The following is a 19609-nucleotide window of genomic DNA, read 5'->3' on the forward strand; positions in this document are numbered from 1 at the left end:
CTAGGTAGGTTTGGTGAAGTCTCCGTGGCAAAGCGACTCACAGCAAAGTGCTGGTGACTGACAAGACAAATTTTGGTTAGTTGTTCTAACCAAGCCTTCCTTTATCTTTCTGATATTTTAAGCATTATTTTTAAATGTTATTAGGACAAGAAATGTGAACAAAGCCGTTTGCTTTGGTTGGTATTGATTAGATGAGAATATGTCTCGTTCTGGGTGGATTTTCATGGAAATACTTCCTTAAGCATTGTATGAGGGTGCCATTCAAAATTGGCCGAATAATCAAATAATGGCCTATAAACTGAATAGATTTTCTTTTCCACTTGATAACATTTTTTTTTTGTTGTTTCTAAATCAAGGAAGCTAATATTTTTGTAGCACAATACAGCATCTTCACGACATTTCCATGGGCTGTTGCAGCTTCTTTCTGATGGATCTACTCCCACGTGGAAAGCATCAAAAGAAAAATAAGAGAATTTTGTTCTGATGAAATGTTCCTCATGTCAGGCAAGTATGTCCTCGTGCCTTTGCTGTGTACAGAGACACTGCTTGTCAGATTCATAAAAGGGAGGAAACGGGCAACAGTTTCAGCTGCTTTACACTGAAACGAGCACAGAGCTTTAATCCCCACGAATCTGGGGCTGCCCCATAGTTACGGGAGGGAAATCTCTCTGAAGTAGTGGCTTTACACAGAGTGGGAGGATGAAGAGAGGTTTCACACTTCCAAGCCAGTGCTGAATCGCGTGGACCTGCATCACCCGGTGTGCCTGCGTGGCTGGGCAGTGTCTGTTCCCCCGGCTGGGGCTGGACACTCCGCCGAACGCGCCGCATGAGCTTGTTCTCCGATTGGGAATGAGCCCTGACTCCTCGCAGGGAGGTCGGCGCGGTGGGGAGAGCGGAGTTCTCGGGAAGGGACGAACGGCAGCCCTGAAAGGTGCAGCTGCTTTCCCTATTCCCTCTTCAACTGCCACGGTGCGGAGACAGCCGTGCGATAGATCGGTCTCATTTCAGTGCTGTGTCCCAGAGGAGCCTCTGCTGAACTGGTTCCCAAGGGGCGAAAGTCGGCGTGCAGGAGGGAGGGCCCTGCCCGTGCCCACGCCGTTTGCGTTGCAGAACTCCTGGTGCCCATCGCGTGCTGGAACCCATTGACCGCGAGCAAAGCCTCCTGCAAAATTCAGCAGGCTTTGGGGTATTTTCTGCTCAAATTACACTAACCCTGTCCCAATTTAAATGTAAGCATACCCTTCAAACACCATTAGAAAACCCAAAATACCCTGGGAAAAGGAAAAGGCTGTTCTGGGGGAGGGAAATGGCAATGATTCGCTTCATTTCTCTAGAAACCTAATCCCAGGAGGGTTCTCTTATTCCATTTCCTGACCCAACACAAAAATGCTCCAAGCGGTGCTCCCAGAGCCTCAGCCCATTTCAAATAACCTCTAATTTAAATAAATAGCTTCTGGACTGAAATAAGATAAGCGAGAGTGAGATTGGCACATAAAAGGCTGAGGGCAGCAGCGAATGTTTGCCGCTTTGTATCCCTGCACATCGGCACTTGGAACCTGTCCGTAGCCCCCGGCCCCCACGCTGCTAGCGGTGTCAGGCCAGAGAGGGCTAAAATATTTTAAAATGCTAATACGAAACTTCAAAGCATTATTCCTCCAGCGGCGGTGCCGGTTTCAGCTGCCTCGGACATCCCTGAAGCTGCCGGCCCCGCAGGCTGTTTGCCCCCGGCCGAGGCCAACAAAGCTTTCCGGCTTCCCCGAGGGGTGGATTCGGTTCCCGAGGGTTTGCGTGAAAGCAGGAACCAGCTTATGTTCCAGTCGCGATTGCGAGCCCTGCTTGGGCACATGCATTGGCGCAGCTTGCGAGCCGAGTTTTTAAAAACAACTTTACTTCTGTGGGAGGATGAGAGTCCTGCCCGGAGCAGGGGTTCGGCTCGGAAGGGCTGGTGGCAGTCGAAGCGTTGCGCACGGGAGCGTGTTGGTGGTGGTGACACCCAGAGAAGGTGAAAAGCGGGGCGTCTGCAGCTTGTGCAGCTTCTCGGGAGGCACCGCTCTGCTTCAGATTACTAAAAGAGATTTCTCCAATGTTTTTCTTGACAGACGACCAAAAGATGCAATGTTTCTAGAAATACCATGAAGCTGAGGTCTAACCAGGCCAGGAAATGTAGCTGTGGCAAAACGGAATTCCAAAGCTCGGTTGTCATTTTTGGTAGCGGCTCTGCTGTGTCTGCGCGGGGTTTCAGCGTGCACCGCCACAGAGCTGGGTTACCGCGCCTGCGCCAGGCCTGCCGGTGCCCAGGTGGCCTGTCGTGAGCAGGGCAGGGAGCAAACTTGCTTTTTAACTCCAGACTGGATTTAAGGCACCTCCTTCTATTGCTCTCTCTCTCGGGAGGAAAAAGCACCCCTGCACAGAGGGATGCTGCCCAGGCAGCTTGTCCGACCGTCTGCAGCCTGAGGGAGGGAAGAAGCGCGCATGGCTGTACGGGCACAGCGGGACACACGTCCTGCGTTACAGCGTCACCGTTTCGAGGAGGTTGCTGCAGGCAGATAAAACCCCACGGAGATGTGTTAAAGGAACCTGTGAGGGTGAGCTGGTGCCATCAGCTGGTTTCCTGGAACTTGCTCTTTTTGCTTTCCAGAGAGGGGGTTGGTATTTTCTTTTCAGAATGAAGATATCTGCTGGGAGCAATGAGGTTTTGTGAAATACTGTGACCACGAGATACGCGGCTCCTCTTCTCGGATGAGTTGCCTGGTAATTTGCCGGCTGCCTGGTGCCTGCATACAGCCTGAGGTTGCACCGCCGAAAAGTAATCAGGACTGGGGGGGTTCCGCTGTTCTTCGGAGATGTCTGCTTAAAACCCCAAAACCCAAAAGACAGCTTCTATTCCAGATTTTATTTAAAAAAATAAACATAGAAAACAAACTCCTTTGCAAAATAAAATGAAGCACATTGTTCTTTGCTGCAATAGCCTGAGCTGCTGCACTTCCCAGCATTTCCATTGAAACTGGGGTTGGGAGCTTCGTCCACCCCGTTGCCGCTGCCCTGCAGAGTGGGGAAGGCAGAGGCCTCGCCGCGCTCCCCCCGCAGCCACGGGGTTTTGGGACGGCTGCGCCGGTGAAGCCGTGCTGCGTGGCGGTGGGGAAAGAGCCAGCGAGCAGGTCTGCGTGCGAGTGAGGAACGGGTCGGGGAGGGTCGTATCAGGCAGGATTTCAGGTGCCTGAGGACCAAACCTGAGAAGACAGGCAGGCGTCACCAGCCCTCTCTTGCTACTGTCAAGGAATAAAATCGTCCCTTTATATTATTAATATTTTGCATTTACATGAAGGAGAAACAACTGCAGAGGGCACCAGCAAGTCACAGAGCGGTATCGCAACCCGTAGCTGCTGTCTTCTGGGCAAGGAGCATCCCTGCCCTGGGCTCCCGCTGCTCGCCGTGGTCTGCACGCTCTCCCGCATCCCCAGCCGTGCTGGCCCGCGCCCGGGCAGCGACCTGGCACCAGGCTGGTGTCTCATGGAAACCTCACGTGGGGGTGTAACTGGTCGTCTCTGCAGATGGTTGCCATGCCTTGGCACCAGCTATGCGGCCAAGGACTGAGGCAGCTTATTTCTCTCCCCTTCCTTTCCTCCTCCTCTTTTCTGCTGCTGTATTTCCCGCTGGGAACGTCCCTCTGCCCGCCACGGGCAGCCCCCGGATGGCCATGACCCGCTGGAGCACTTGCTGGCGGTGCCGGGGCTCAGCACCCCCAAAGTGGCCGGATGATGGCCATTCCCCTGCCAGAACTCTGCCAGCTGCCATACAAAAGACAAAACGAGAAAACAGCTGAATTCTTCAACTCCTTTCCTTACTGTCCTGCCTTTGCTTTCCTGACCCTCAAGGCTGTGCTCGTGAAACCTTCCGGTGTAGCACAGGGGCTAGAGGTTTTAAGAACAAGAAAAAATAAAAACATCTCTTATTCCTAGCTGAAGGGGCACGGATGGATGTTGTGAGCTATTCCTGGTCCATCTGGACTTCACTGCTTCCTCGCACGTGTGGGTCCCTGGCGGGACCGCGTCCCTCCCGGTCGCTGCAGCTGGTGAAGGACGCATGGCCCCTCTGGCTCTCTGGGGACTGAAAGGCTCCGGCTGAGATCCTCTGCTCCAGACAGGAGAAACACGGAGCCTGCAAAACACAGGTGTCTGACAGGGCGGCTCGACGGCTTCTTGGGATGCGGAAGCGTTTTAAGTGTTGCTGTTAATAAGTGACACAAACAGCCTCTTCCATAAAATACCTCCTGCTTCCCAATTAACGAGCTCCGTTGCTTCCTGTCTCCAGCTCTGGAAATGTCTGGAGGTGACCGGGGGAAGCACAAGGTCTGGTTTCTAATCTGAAGCCAAAAGCCTGTGGCTCCGCTTGGAGCTTTCAGGAGACCCCAGTTAATGAAGAGAAGCAACAGCAAGCCACTAGCTGCAGGTCACTGCCCCACGGCCCTCCTCGTGCCGGTTCTCCTGCCACGCTGCAGGACGGAGGGGTCCCACGTTTGTGAGCACCACGCTGCTGGCTGCCAGGACACCGCTCAGCCGTCTCCCCATCACCCAGCCGAGGTGGCTGTTTAAAGTGCTCCCCTTCCCTCCCTCCTGCTGGAAAAGAAACCCCGCAGGACAGCCCTATCCAGACTCCTACCCCAAACCCTGCCATGGCAGCCCGGCGGTGGCTGTGGGGCTGGGCAGCCCCCAACACCTCTTCCCACTGCGGGGAAAGCCGATGCCATGGCCGAGCGCCTGCCGTGCCCCCGCAGCCTCTCCCCGCCGCCCGGGCTGAAGCTGCCGGGCATGTCGGCGCATCCCCAGAGGCTGGGTTTCAGCAGGTCCACGTCTCGTTTGGTTCTCCAGGTCCTCCCTCGCTCGGGGCAGCCTCCCTGGCAGAGCTGGCTGAGCCCAGCACGGGTTTCCACCGATGAACGGCTGTGAGCTGCCACCAAGCCGTGCCGACAGACAAGACCTTGGCGCCGGCTTCTTTTAGAAGGCCTCGTTATCTGAGTTACATCTAACAGTTCTGCTTGGCACCTGCCTTTCCAAATCTCTCCTGTCCCACCATCACCGCACGGGGACAAGCCTGGCCCAAACGGCCCCAGACACCGGGACGAGTAACAGGGCAGATTCTGTGGCTGCAGAGTGTTGGGTCTGACCGCCCGTCTTCGCTCTCCCCCTGGTTTCACACCACCGGCCTCCGTCTCCTTTTATAGTCACAAGCCTTCCTCACAAACGTCCCGCTGGATCCTGGCCCAGCTCTTTCGCACGTTCTTCCCTGCCCACGAAAAGGGAGCGCGCACTTCTTGCACATCACGCCTGCCATCTGTCTCCAGAAACTGAGCTGGATCCAGCTGCCCCGACGGACGCCGTGCGGAGACGGCCGATTTAATGCCACCTCCGATACGGATGGGGGTGAGAAGAGGCTCTTAAACAGCCGCTGGACGGAGGTGGGAGAAGATGTGGAGACCCTGAGCTCAGCCAGCCTCCACGCTGTCTTGATGTCACTGGTTTGCATGGCCAACCTGTAGCAAAACGGGATGTTTATGAATAAAAGCACAAACTGAAAGCCTAGGGAGAAAATATTTCAGAAAATATTTCAGGGAAGTTTTATGTTTGCAATTGGTCATGAGAAAAAAAAAAGCAAAGCCTTTTGGAAGTCCAGTTTCATGGATGTCAGGATGGCTTGAATGGGAGCCGGAGCTGCAGGGCGGAAACCAGCAAAGTTTGGGAGGAACGGTCTTTTACTGAGTCAGGGTTCGTGTAAGGAAATGGTCAACTGCCCAGGTCTAAAGGTGACTCTGAAGGCGCAAGCGGCCTGGCTGAGGGGGTTGGTTCAGGCTGTGTTTGCATTAAACTGAACACAAACTTAAATGGTCTCTGTTTTTGTCCGAGCCACCCCGTGCGTCCCGAGCTGCTCAGACAGCCGCCGGAGAACAAACCTCATCCCAGCAGAGCACGTGAAACCTGCACTTTGGGGCCGACTGGCTCCAGAATCAAATTGTTTTTTTTTTTTAAATTAACTTCATCCACGGTTTCTCAAGAAGGAAGCCCGCACAAGCTGAGGGTTTCCCCTTGCTCCAAATCCGCCTTCTGCGCATTTGTCATCTGTCAGTCCAAAAAAAGGGCAAGCGAAACCCGTGAGCAACTCCTTCCCCGTTCGGTAATTACCAGCTGGAGACCACAATGGATTTCAGGAAACTTAGCTGAAATCTTCTTTTAAAAACGTATTGTTTGTTCTGTTTCCTATAGGAAAAAACTACTTGGGAGCATCCGTCAGATCTGGGTGCGGGGCGTGCGGGGGGGTCTAGGGTCCGGGAGGTGCCGGGGGGCACAGGGAGAGGAGCAGGCGACGGGCGGCTGAACATACACCATACACCCACCGGTGTGTAGATATACACGCGTGTATCTATAGACACGTATGTGCAGAGACGGACCAGCGCGTCTCCACCGGCCTGAGCTGAGGAAGGCACACTCTACGCCACACGCCCAACGGAAGTCGTCAATGGCACACAATTTTTAGAACAACTCATTTGAAAGAGGACACCTAGCTCCGGTATCGGTTCAAGTTGTAATTAATCTTGTGTAGCTTCGTTAAAATGCACATTCCTGCCTTAAAATTCAGCCCACAGCTCCCATGAACCCAGCGCAGGCGTCCAGCCGGTGCTGGGAGGTGACGAGGCGGCAAGAACAAAATTCCCAGTAGCCTCCGACAGCTCAGCGGAGAAACCCAATGGTTTTCAGTCGGGCCATGTAAAACCGAGCGCCCAGAGGTCAGCGAGGCTTCGACCCCCGAGTTGCTATGGCTCACAATGAGCGGGAATCCCCCCCTTGCTGTGTGCCAAATGAAGCGTGCGAGTTCTGCCGCGCTGGTCTTCAATGGGGTCTTTCTGAAGTAATGAACCAAAAGCATCCTAGAATGACAAAGTGACGGCGTCCCGGTCACCGCGCATCCTGTACCTCTAATGAAGAGCGTGGCTTAGGGCTTTCCTTCCGTCTGCGCCGGTCACAGCCGGGGCTCTTCGGGGGGCGCGGAGGGGAAGGCTCGGCCGGCATCTCCGGTCAAACACACGCGTGGTCTCGGCGTGACCGGTGCATCCCTGGCGGGGCAGCTGGTGGTTGAAGGACAGTGGGCGTGGAGCTCGGGGACCTCTGTGGTGGGCTCGCTGATGTATTCTTGCTTTTCTCTTTCATACCCTGCTCCAATTAAACTAGCAAAAAGGATAAACTTGCTTTCCTGGCAAACCGTCCTTGGACAGCCCGGGGAAAAGCATCTTTCTATTTCCAACAGCTTTTGATTCATAATTATTTTCCTGCTTCCCGTTCCACACTACTGCAGCGGTTATTTCTACAGTAACATCCTCCTTGTGTCGACACATTAATAAAAGCGTCTTAAAAAGAACAAAAAAGGCATTTCTAGTTTGTTCCTTGGTGACAAGGAGCAAGCGAACACATGGATACTGACAACGCCGAGCAAGTAAATACCCAGACCCGCTCCCGGGACGGGCCCAGCTCTGCTGCGAGAGGAGGCGAGGGGCTCCGCGCGTGCGGGCTCCCGCGGCCCCGCGGCTGAAGGCAGCTCCTGCCCTCAGAGGTGTCAGAGCTCAGGGCGGCGGGGCTGGAGAGCCAGAACTGCACCAGCTCCACAGAGTCTTCCATTTACACTCGTGGGCCACTTTCCAAGCTGTTGGTGCCTCATCGAAAGAAGACGCTGCCGGTATTCAAGCAAAACCCGTGTGATTGTTACTTATAACGCAATTTATGTGCTGTAAGAGGCCTGTCTTGTTACGTGGCTAAAAATCAGATGACATGCCCTCCTAGTAGAGATTCCCACGCTGCTCAGCGCCCGCCAGGAATCTCCGCGGTTCGGGAGCCGCTGGGCTCGGGGGCTGGCCACGCTTCTGGTTGACATTAATCCCCGCTGCTCCCAGTCCGAGCGCTTGGGAACCGGCTCTGCTCAGCCCTTCCCAGGACGCCCCGGCCCCGCTGCTGTGTTGTGACAGCTGAAAGTCATGGTGGGGCCGGGGCGCCCACCTCTGCTCTGCAAATCCCGAGGCTTCCGATGCGTCAGGGTTGGCCTTTCTTGAAACAGAAAGGTTTTCCCTGGCTGCTGTGGTTCCCTGTGCCACAGAGACCCGGCCGGGTCAGGGCTGCAGGGACACAAAGGTGCCGGCGGGCATCGTGCTCTGGCCGCGGCCATGCCGATGGCGGATGCTCGGGGATCGGCTCCACTCGAGGGCGTGCGAAACACCGCCGGGCTGACAAGAGAACCCGCTCGCCGTGCGGCACATGGAGCACAGAGCTCTGGCAGAAGCTCAGGACCTTTGATTTAGAGCCTCTTTCATCAGCGTATCCCCAAAGGTCTGTGCCTGGCCAGGCTGAGGCATCTATGAAACGGCAGCTGCTGACAGTCTTCCCCTCCGCTGCAATCGCTGCTCCGGTGTTCCCAACACCATTCCCCAGCCGTGCCATAGGTTTGGCTGGGTGTCCCACGGGAGGGATTACCCTGCGCCCTTGTCCCGGCCGTGGACGCAGCCCCGCGCAGGGACAGGTTCCGCAGGAGAGGCTCCCCGGGCTGCGGGAGCGCCGAAACCAATTGATGTGCAAAACCAAGGGGAAGAGAAAATACGAACCCTTACAATTTCCTTCGGTAACTGTTTAATTTAACACACTCCTGAGCTACAGCCATTAAACCCTAACACACTTGGCGGCTGTCCCCTAGCAAAGCCTGGGAGCGTGAGGCAAGCACGGGACGGATGGCGCCGGTGAGAGGGAAAACAGGGCTGAGCACAGGCGCTTGAAACATAAACATTTACACCACCTCGGAAAGGAATAAAACACCAATGGTGAAATCATGGCTTGTGTTTTACACACAAATTACAGACAGGAACTTCCCATTACGGGACCGAACGTTGCTCCCGACAGCACAGGTGAAGCAGGAACGCAGCCTGGGCCGGGCGACGCCGGGCTCCAGCCTCTCTCTGTTCAGCACAAGGAGGATTGCCTTCACGGTCTCCCAGTTTCTGAGCATCCTCCACAACCTGAAGAGTAATACGGAACAGAATTCCTACCGAAATGCTCCTGACCCTCCTCTGGGGACCAGCCTCACAGCAAACCCTCCCTCAGACCAGGAGGGATTAACATAGACAGCCCCGGACGGGGCGGTAAGGGCTGTGCCGGCCGAGGCTGCTCCAGGTACGATATTGGATATTCTAGTTAAAAGAATCAGCTAATCTTAGCAGAGGTGAATCTATATAAGCAGGAAAAAAGGATTTTAGCTTGTAAGAACACAGAAAAACACCTTAACCAACCATTAAACTGCTGCGCCATAACTGCAGACAGAAATCTGGGTGCGGAAGCACTTTGCTGCTCCCGAGGGAGGATGCAGTGAGGGGGATGCTGCAGCGAGGGGATGCTGCTCACCGCTGGAGCCGGAGCAGCTTTCCTGCTCCTTCTCCCACACATGCAGGGGAACGCGCTGTTGGACTCCAAAACCAAAGTGTCATTTCACTCCTGCCTTGGTGTCCCCAGCCATCCCCTCTGCCCCAGAGCGACATGGGCGACGGCTTCGGCAGAGAAAGCCGGCACCCAGAGGGTACGGGGCCTTCGTGCACACCGCGAGCCCTGGGCGAACCCAAAGCCGATCCTGTGTTCCTCTGCCCTGTCTCCATTTCTTAAATTACGGCTATTTAGCTTCAGTGAGTAAACATTTTAATGGAAATTACAAAAACGGGTTGCCAGCTTCAAGTCCCATAAGGAAATAAAACCCTAACCCAGACGGTCGGCTGTACGGGGGGGATGCTAGACGCTCACTTCGTATATATAAAAATAATAAAAAAGTCAAGAGTTTTGTGCTGGCCTGCCAACACCATCAAGAGGCTGAGATCGTCAAATGTTAGCACCATTAGCATTTCTGAGAGGTCTCATCCGAATTATTGCTGCTTTCGGCTTCCCTTCCCCAAAACGTTTCCCCGCTGAGCGCCCAGTGGCAGCGTGACCCCACGGAGGGTCCCGGCTGCCCCAGCCTCTCCCGCGGGACCTGCACCCCCAGCCCACGCCAGACCGATGGTTTGAGCACCGTTATAGAGTAGCACAAGTAAAAGAAATCAAGCCATCCCCGTGTTTTGAACGAGCACCGCGCAGCTCGCGGGCGGCACCGTCCGGCGCTGCCGCGGGGCGAGGCAGAGTTGCGAGTCCCGGCTGTGACCCAGCTCCCTCCATCACCGTCGCCGCACCGCTCCGGGAGCCGCTGCGGGTCCTGGCGCTTCGCGGCCGTGGGGACGGCCCTGTCACCTCCTGGAGGCCCGCTCGTCCCCGCGGCCCCGGTCAGGCGCCGCGCGGTGCCCGTGCTGGCGGCAGCTTCGGCAGCACTGGAGATGGACCGTCGGGAGGTGGCACCTTCCCAGCACCCGCAGGGTCTGGCAGAAGCCGAACGTCAAGCGGTCGCGCTCGCAGACGAAGCCTGGAAGGGAGGCGAGAGGGCAAGGACAGCGTTACTGCCGGCGCAGTTATTGGGCGTTTGACGCAAAAATCGGCGTGCGGTTGGCAGAGACAAACACAGACCACGGCAAACGCAGAGCTCGGCCTCGCCTGGGTGCCGAGCATCTTCATTATCTCTCGTTACCAGTACAAACAACCCCTCTGCTGCTGCCTGCAGGAAAACCATACTGGGGAGCGGCGACAAACCGACGGCTTCTCCTCCCAGTCCCCGACCCTTCCCCGTGATGCCGGCAGAAGGCAGCAGGAAGGTGAGGATTCCTTTCTCTTCGCATTGCGTTTCGGTTATTTCGAGAACTCGCATCAGCCGCTTTGTTTCCTGCAGGTGTCTCGCAAACCTCAAAACACCACCGGCGCCGGAGCGAGCACCGGCTTTGTTTTGGGAACCGCCGCTGCAGTCCCAGCACCCGGCCCCGCGTGGGGGGAGCACCCGGAGCAGCTGCTGCAGCCGCCGTTGATCGCAGCCCGCCTGAGTCACTCGTAGGCTGAGCAAACTGTTTGCAGAAACTGCTTCCTCTCTGCAAACAGTCTGGAAAACACAAATCCCTCTCACGGCTGGGAGCTGCGCGTCGGGGTGTCTGGTCCAGCGCTCGGGTTCTCGGCGGGGGGAGACGCGAGTGCTGCCCCAAAGAGACCTTGTCCTCGGGCTGCGATGGGGTGGAACATCCCACCACCGCAAAAAACACCCTCAGGCCTGCCGCCGCAGGTGAACTGCCGTGCCGCGTGTCCCATGGGCTGGCGTGGGACGTGGCGAGGAGGGCACAGCCCTGTCAGCAGGGGCTGCAGAACTCAGCCCCAGCAGCTCCCAGCTCCAGCACCAGTCAAAGCTGCAGCTCGGCGTGGTCACAGCACAGAGAGCCGTCAGCAAAGCCGCGCTGTTCGTAAGCACGTACACTCGGCTTGCTGGCTCCCCGCGCTGCTTCTCCCCCAGACATCCTCTGGTCAGGACCATGCGAAGCAGACACAGGAATGGGGCAAGAAAACCAGCTTTTCTCTTTTTTTAGGACGCTTTTCTGCTGGGGAAACGCCGGGACTGAGCCGGAGGAGCTCTTGCTGACCATTGCTCCCGATGAACAAAAGGCTTTGCTGAGGGAAAGGCTGCTGCCCCGATTCCCACGGGGAGCAGCCGACCCGCAGCGGTTAACGCGAAGGACGCAGCAGACGCAGAACAGAGACTTTTCCCCCCATTTGGGGTTTCAGTTGCAGCCCTCACCCCCCAGCCTGTCAGTGAGGAGGTCACTACACTGATCTAAAATTAATTTTCTATTTCTGTAGAGGTATTTCCTCTCGAGCAACAGCTATTTCTGCACAGCAATAGAGTCTCTGTGCCCTGAAGAAACCGTTTAACACAGAGCTGGTGCCTGCCAGCACCGTCAGATCCAACTGCTGCTGCAGGATGGTGCCGAGCACTGGATCCCCGCCCTGTGGCACGCTCAAGGGCTCGGGGTTCGATCCAAGCCCCTGGGTGCTGGGGGATAACGTGGATTTTTCGTGCTGGTTGAGCAGAGCGGGTGAGGATTGCTGCGAAGCCCAGAGAGACGAGCCAGGAGCAGTGCACGTTCCCAGACCAGCCACGCTATGCGAGAGCACCAGAGCCAGGCAGAGGAGGGAAGCGTTCACTCGTGCGATGCTCCATCGGGGTCTTGGGGACGGTCTCCCCCAGGAGCATCCCTGCGGCAGCCCCTGAGCCCCCAGAGCCCGTTCACACTGGGCCAGTTGAGCACATGAACACGGGTACTCCCAGTTGCACGTGCAGAGCCGTGCCTTAAACCGTGGCGGTGCCAGCTCCGGCGTAGCACACGCGTCTCAGCCATCCCTCCCCTACGCAGGATTTGGTAATCATTCCCTCTTCACCGGGGCATGACTGCTGGGTAACTCCCACCTGCCCAACACTGGCTTCCCATGGGATTTATAAACTCCTGGCGTTTCCAGTTGCAGGTTTTGGAAGCGACACCGAATAGGAGAGATGGGGAGCACAGCGACGGCTCCCGGCAGGCACGGACAGGGGCTGGTGCACTCTGGGCGGTTCCTTATTCACTGCATCACACGGAGCAAGCGTAACAGGGGTAAAAACTCCACGGTGTTTAGAACAGCTCAGTTAAAAACGCTGCACGAGGGACAGGACTGGTGCCAGTAATCTGGATGGTCAGGGCTGCAGTCCCGGGGGATGCTGTGCCGAGGCAGACCCCTGCCCCGCGCCTGGGTATTTTTAGCCGCTGTGCCTTGCCGGGCTCGCTTCATGAGCCCTCTGCTTATCGCACCACTCTTCCTCGAAAGCTATTTATGGATCGCAACCAAGCCGCCTCCTGCCTTCCCTCGAAAGAGCCGTAAAGCCTCGGCTCCTGGTGCCTGGCACTGGAAAGCGGCTCTCCAGGACCAGAGGTGATGGGTTAGCTCTTTCCTGAGCCCGTTCCAGCAGGCCAGCACCCTCGGTGCCGGTAGGAAATTCCCATAGCGCTACCCAGAGCCGTACACGGGCAGAAATCAGCCCATCGGGCTCCTGCCAGGAGTTATTTCTCTCTGTACACCACGTTACCCGCAAAGGGATGAGCCCACCGCGGAACAAGAGCTGGGACGGGCAGTGGGAGGCTGGAGAAGAGCCACCACCCTCGGCTGCAGGCGCTGCGGCAGCTGCTCCGCTGCTGCCCTTGCGTCAGACCCCGTGGCAGGACCGCGGCTTCCAGCCCGTGGCAAGAACGCAAAGCCAACGGGAGCTGCTGGGCTCACCTCATTTCCCCGATCGGGCCGTGCTTCGCTCCGATGCAGCGTCCCAGCGAGGATGTGCGCGGGGTCAAGCTCAGGTCTGACAATCTTGGCTGAGCTCGTGATTCCTCCCTGGAATCTGGGCTCGGGCAAGGGAAGCTGTAATAAGCACTTAATTTGTCAGCTCTTCAGAGAGGGTCCCTGCAGAATTGACCCAATTTCCATTTAATCCTTTTACTGTTATTTTTTTCTATTAACGATTTTTTAATATGTAACCCTAACACTTCATTTGAGCATACGCTCCAGCGTTCCAGTCTGTGCCAAATTTCAGCCTAAAGAAACAGCTTAAAGCAGAGCTTTTAAAATCCAGGCTAAGCCAGCACATTAGAAACTGGAAACTCTCACTTTTTTTGGTGTTTTTTTAAGTTGGCGTGGAAGTCACTTTAAATTTCATTTAAGCTTCTGCCATACAGAGCTAAGCATTCACTTTTACGCTCGGGGAAAAATAAACTTCCTGGAACAGGTTTTGTCAAAACAAGGGAAGGTTGAGCTTAGAGCTGAGCTAGCAAAACCGGGGAATTAAGCTGCTGACCTCTGGCCCGCGGGATGCTCTCGGAGCCGGTGCCGAAGTTAACAAGTATTATCCCCGGCTCCTGGGAATGAGCACGGGCCAAGGCAGGGAATTTCCTGGAGCCGTGGCCGGTGGTCAGCACACACTCGACACGTGCTTGGCTGCCAGGTCTGCCCGCCCAGGCAGGCACCAACACAGCCACAACCGGGAAAATCAGGAGGAAAAGCATAAAACCCGTCGGTTTTCAGGCATCAGCCCTGTGCTCCCCGTGGCTCAGCCCCAGCGCCGTTACGGAGCTCCCCCCGACAGCCCCCGAGCACCCAGCCTGGGGACCACAGGGCAGGGGGGCAATGCCGGTGCTCTCTAAGGGGTTCAGCAGGATTATCCATTTCTCAGAGTCGCTGGCTCCCACAGACAGAAATCCTCACTTCCAAAGAGCTGCGGCACAGCCAGGACTCTCCCCACGCCCTGCGTTGGCTTCCCCTCCCTCCTGATGAGCGCAGGGAGGGGGAGAAACACTCAGCTCTGCCGAAACGAGTGGCTGAGCGTGACCCCCGCCTTCCTCTCCAAACCCCAAACCGCTTCAAGCACGCCGTGTCCAGAGCTTCCCACAGCCAACCCGCACGGAGCAGCCGGGCCCGAGCAGACAGCCGCGGCACGCCTACAGGGTTTTCGCTTGTTCTGCCTTTTTTATCCCGAAGATCAGGCAGGGTACAGGTGCTTTGCTCCTCCGGCCACGTGTAAAGCGCCGTTTCTTCACTTTTGTCCTTACTTTCCCCATTTTTAGCACTTCGAGGCCAAGGCAAATATTGTCTCTGCTCAAGGTCTGTCTTCTGCCTTTGATGTATTCCGGAGAGTCTTCAAGAAAGTTAAGGAAGGGTTAATATTTTGGTGTTGGTCTCCATGCCACACAAGGAGAAGTAGGTTCTCGTACCCTCCCCAGTGCTCCCACTGGACACGGAGGTCCATTTCTGTTTACGCTGTCCAGAACTGACATCCACTGGGCAGTTGCCAAGGAGGAGGGAGGAGGACACCTGGCATGGGCACCTCGAGCTGCCTCCGCCAGCCCGTGACATCGAGAGCCTGTTTCTCTATAAGGCTAAAAGGTGAAACATTCATTTTTCCCACATTTAATAACAACGGGGAATCCTTTCCCAAGCACCCGTTTTCCACTGGCAGCTGTTGTTAGTTAGCAGCAAATAAAGGGCACTTAATGACTCTGCCTTGCCGCTCGGATACAGACTTACACGCTCAAACGACGGAGAAAATCGGAATTTGCTGGAACTATTCCTAGTGCGCGTCCCTTGCGGACAGAATCAGCTACATGCCGCACCATGAATAATTTCATTTCCCTACTCAAAGCAGGAAGACATATAACATTTAATTGCCAATTAATCTTGAGGCAACTAGAAACACAGCCAGTCCCTGGATAAGAGCCTGGAGCACCGCAAGTGGCAGCAGCTGCCGAGGGTGCCGGGCGGCTGCGATTCACCCCAGCAGGTCCCCGCTGTCAGCCAGGGGCTCCGGTCCCCCCCGAGGCACCGCCCTGGCCACGGCCCCACCGCGCAGGGTCCCGGGGCTGGCTGCTCCCAGGACACGAGGCTGAACTCCATCTTGCTCCATCCCTTCCCGCTGGCTGGAAACCTTCGTCCTGCTCCCAGAGAGACTGCATCCATGCCGGCTTACACACACTTGTTCTTGGGCCCTGGAACGCTTTACCTGAGCTCCTTTCCCTCCATGGTATTTGACACCTGAGACACTCGTGGGGAACAGCCATGTCTGCTAAGATGCCTTGGCCAGAGCGAAGAACCAGACCCACCACCTGCTTGGTGCGAATTTGGGGAACCTGCAGACCCATCCAGCACCGGATCCAGAGAAACAGGCATGAGGAAAATCATTAATTCTATGACATTAACCACGACGAGCACCCGGTGGGCTGTCTGGAGCAGGGCTGTTCCACCCATCACCGATGGTCTGACCAAAAGCCGCAGCGCAGGCACAGCCAGCACCTTCACAGCAGCGGGGCGACCGCGACTCGGTTCACCCACTGGCATCCTCCTCCGACACGAACCAACGCCTGCTTTGCGTCTGACCTGCTGGATAAAGCGGTGCCGGTTTCTCCGCACTCTCACGCGGGACCTGCTGCTCAGCTCCTTTCCAAGGTGGCCGCGGAACAAACTCAAACACAAACCAAACACTCTGCGAGGGCATTTTTCCAGCTTTCCGACTTACAAGAAATGATCCGGTAAATGATCCGGCGAGAGCAACAGCTCTCAGCCCCCGCGCAGATTTTCCTGTGAGTGGTGTTCGAGTTCCTCGCCTCGGCACGGGGTAAGATAAACGTCCCCATCCCGGCCGGGGCATCGCAGGGGTGGCTGGGTGCCCGATGGGCGCCGGTGCTCCCTGGGAGCCACCTAAGGAGACGGGCAACCTTACCTTCCCCGCTCACGGCTGGACGCAGTAAAGCGACAGGCACACGTTAAAATAACCATCAATTAATTTATAACCTGGTGACAGAACAGGATTCTGGTTCTAATTAATTCTGACCTCCTTTAATTGAAGGGAGCTGATTGCCAGCGAGATGTTTGTTTATGCTTCATCTGTTCCACCTCTGTTAGAAATCCATCTGAGAACGGTTTTAACGTTTAACCTCTGCTGGGGTTCTTCGCCTTTCTGTGCCCAGTGAGAACATGACTGCTCCCAAAGACAAACACATGATTTTTCCGATACCCGCGCGCTTCATCTCAGAGGAGAGAGGCTCCTTGTGCTTCTCACAAACACAGGAACCACCCCTGCATCCATCTTGTGCAGCACAGCTCCCTTCAGCACGGGAACGGGCTGCAGTTCACGCTCGGCCTTCCCCGGGAGCCTCTGCCTGTGGACTTACACATCTGTGATTTCCTGCCATGAGAAAGCTCTGTTCCTCTTCACGGTTGGGCAGGAAATATTTGTATTTCCAAGAGGCGTTTCCTGCCCTGGGCTACGGCCAGAGCATTTATGTCATTTTTAATCCAGGTTTTTAACATCTATTTGTGTGCTGCCTACACATCTAAGTGGTTATTCTGGTACAGCCTTGGCTATGCTGCATGGCTCCACGGCTCTCAGCGCCGAGCCCGGCACGGAAATTTTCCCTCAACAAAAATAGCCGGAACCGCACATCATTTCTTGAGCAAGCCTGACTAATTATTTCCTAAACACTGAACTGCCCGGCAGGCCTGGAAAGGCAGGAGGGTCGCGCAGCTGCCAAACAGGAGCGGTTCGGCGGCTAACAGCGTCCCAACGGCCAGCGGTCACCATCTCCACGTCCCAGCTACAGCCGACGCTCCTGGCCTCTCCAGGGCGGTTTTTCGGAGGAACACAGCTGAACACAGACAAACACAAAGGGCTGCAAGGACGAGAGCGGTGTCCCGGGCTGCGGAGGGGGATCTCTGCAGAGCGGCCACCGCTGTCCCCCTGCCCGCTCTGTGCTGGCTCTCAGCCCGCTCCTCGTTCAGCGAACCTCCTGAGGGTCTAACGTTTCCTTCTGGGCAGACAAAAAGCCTTTTTTTGTCCAGACACATTAAAAAGATAAGGCTGATTAATGATTAACACGCTAATATCAGTGACATCTAATCCCCTCGTTATATTGCTTTTCCTTTTCAGTGTTGTTAACCCTTACCCGCCACGGATTGCTGGCTTACAGGGAGCTGCCTGGTGCCACCGGACGGATCTGTTCCCATGAAGGCGAGAGGAGAAGCCAGCTGAGCACCCGCTGCACGGCCCAGCACCGCGGCTGCAGCCAGAGCAGGTACACGAAGCTGCACGGCTGGGTTAAAACGGGACGGGCTCGCTGGAGCGCCTGCTCCGACACACCCAAAGGTGCTGGAGAACTGGTCCCTCGTCCGACTCCCTCATGGTGAGCCCAGGCTTGTTTCAGAGGCTCTGTGTTCTGGGACTTTGTCACTGAGCAGCTTTCTGGTGGTCAGAGAGCTTAACGGCTTGCTATTTCCTTCTGGCTTCCTTTTTCTGAACCACGCGTTGGTCCCACACCAGGTCACTTCACCCCACGCCGCCCCTCGGAGCAGTCACCGGTGGTCACTTTGCCGGGTGACGCTGCTGCCTCCGACCAGCACATCCCAGCTCACATTTGTGCCAGTAAAAAACCACACTCAGCCCCTCGGGAGCCGAACGCTCCGGACATTTATAGATGGTTACAACATTCCCACTTCATTATCAATTAGCCAAGCTAGCCTTACACAACTCCTGTATCACGCACGCCTCCGACTTCCCATGGGCGCATTGCTTTTTGGCAGGCTGACAGGTTTTTCCTTCCTCCCCCATCACTCCCCTCAACACAGGCGGCACCCATTCCCCGTTCGGCAGCACCACGAGCGCCACGCGTCTGTCGCCCTTCCCTGAGCTCAGACCCCCGGCTCGCCCCTGGCACCCAGCCCGTTCCCCAGCGCCGGCCGCACGGCCATTCCCGGGGTCCCTTCCCGGGAGCAGGATGGCGTCGCGCCGCCGGCCAGCTGGGAGAGCACGGGGCATGACCTGCCCTGTGAAAATTAATTGAGTGTAGCTCGTCTTTCAGCACGGCCAGTTATTGCTGGCACCCTCCTCCAGACTATCCAGAGGGACCCAGAAGTGAAAGGTGCGGGGAAGAAAAATAAAGAACGAGTCTAAACATGGCCAGAAAAAACATCTACAGCTACCGGACCCAGAAACGGGTCATGTTCTCGCACGCCCTTCACTTTGTGTCACGGCGCGGCTTCCAAGAGACCAAGCAGACCACCCAGCCACTGCCCAGCGCGCCCACCCAGTGCCCCTGAGGATGGTGCTGTTTGACCCTCCCCAGCACACAACACGCCAGGCGACATCGCGCTGTGCCTCGTCACACTGCTGCCCGACCCGCAACGCACAGCAAAACCAGTGCCGTACGGTGGAAACGTGTCTCCAGCCACGGCAGAGGGCGGACGGCCGCTTACCTGACTCAGAGCTCTCGCAGTCCTGCGGGTTGCACTTCTGCGTGCTCTCGGGCCAGGGCTCGTGGTCACAGAGGCTGCTGTCCTCCTCGGCCAGCCCCGTCCTGGTGTTGATGCACTTGACCTGGCGCCGCTGGATGCCCCCGCCGCAGGGAGCCGTGCACTGCGGGAGCGGGGCAGCCCCGTCAGCACCCGTCCCGCGCCCCGCGCAGCCACCCCCCAGCGCCGCGCCATGCTGGCAGCACCAGACCCCGGCAGGTTTTTATGGCGGTGGTCCTCAGTTTGGTTGCGAGGGCTGGGGTTTTCCCCCCTACCCCTTGCATTTTGTGCAAAGTCCCGTCCGCGCCTGCTCACCTCTCCCCAGGAGCCCACCAGCCAGGTGGTGCAGGGGTGCGTGTTGCAGGGCCGGGTGGCGTTGGGCCGTAACGCCTCCTCGCAGCGGCCCAGCTCCGGGCACGTCACCAGCCGCTCCTGCTCCCCGCCGCCACACGACTCCGAGCACTGCCGGGACACAAGCCACGGAAAGGGGAAGTCAGCAGCGCAAGAGAAAGGCAAACCCGCTCCACGCACAGGTGTCTTAAGGAAATCCACTGCAAACCCACCCTACAAACACGTAAGCACCCACAAAAGCTGCCCCAGTGCTCAAAACTGGCGGGGAGGTGCCCAGAGGCAGGAGTGTCCAGCAGACCTGCTGCAAATATCTGCTTTAATCTTGCAGGCTGAGCCCCCTGCCTCCCCGCCGGCAGCAATCTGGGGGTCCCAGCGAAGGGTCTGCGCATCCGCAGCCTCCACACCACGTGCTTGCCCAGCAGCGGTACTGAACACTTGGCTCTGGGCAAGCAAACGCCAAGCGCTGGCCGAACGCGCTTCCA

At 56.8% G+C, this 19609-nt stretch overlaps 1 protein-coding gene across 1 annotated transcript in view; it reads right to left on the minus strand.

Moving 5' to 3' along the window:
• Positions 1-9699: 9699 nt before the first annotated feature.
• The window catches only part of ADAMTS7 (ADAM metallopeptidase with thrombospondin type 1 motif 7), a 41449-nt gene continuing 31539 nt past the window's right edge, over positions 9700-19609 (minus strand). The window contains exons 22-24 of the mRNA XM_086757096.1: positions 19092-19238; positions 18741-18900; positions 9700-10467 (exon numbers count right to left, since the gene is read on the minus strand). Coding sequence (XP_086613222.1) covers positions 10295-10467; positions 18741-18900; positions 19092-19238 — 480 coding nt within the window. The 3' untranslated portion in view covers positions 9700-10294. The remainder of the gene's footprint in view (positions 10468-18740; positions 18901-19091; positions 19239-19609) is intronic.

The sequence above is a fragment of the Chlamydotis macqueenii genome, chromosome 12 (genome assembly GCF_036417535.1).
Source record: "Chlamydotis macqueenii isolate bChlMac1 chromosome 12, bChlMac1.mat, whole genome shotgun sequence".
NCBI classification, from domain to species: domain Eukaryota; kingdom Metazoa; phylum Chordata; class Aves; order Otidiformes; family Otididae; genus Chlamydotis; species Chlamydotis macqueenii.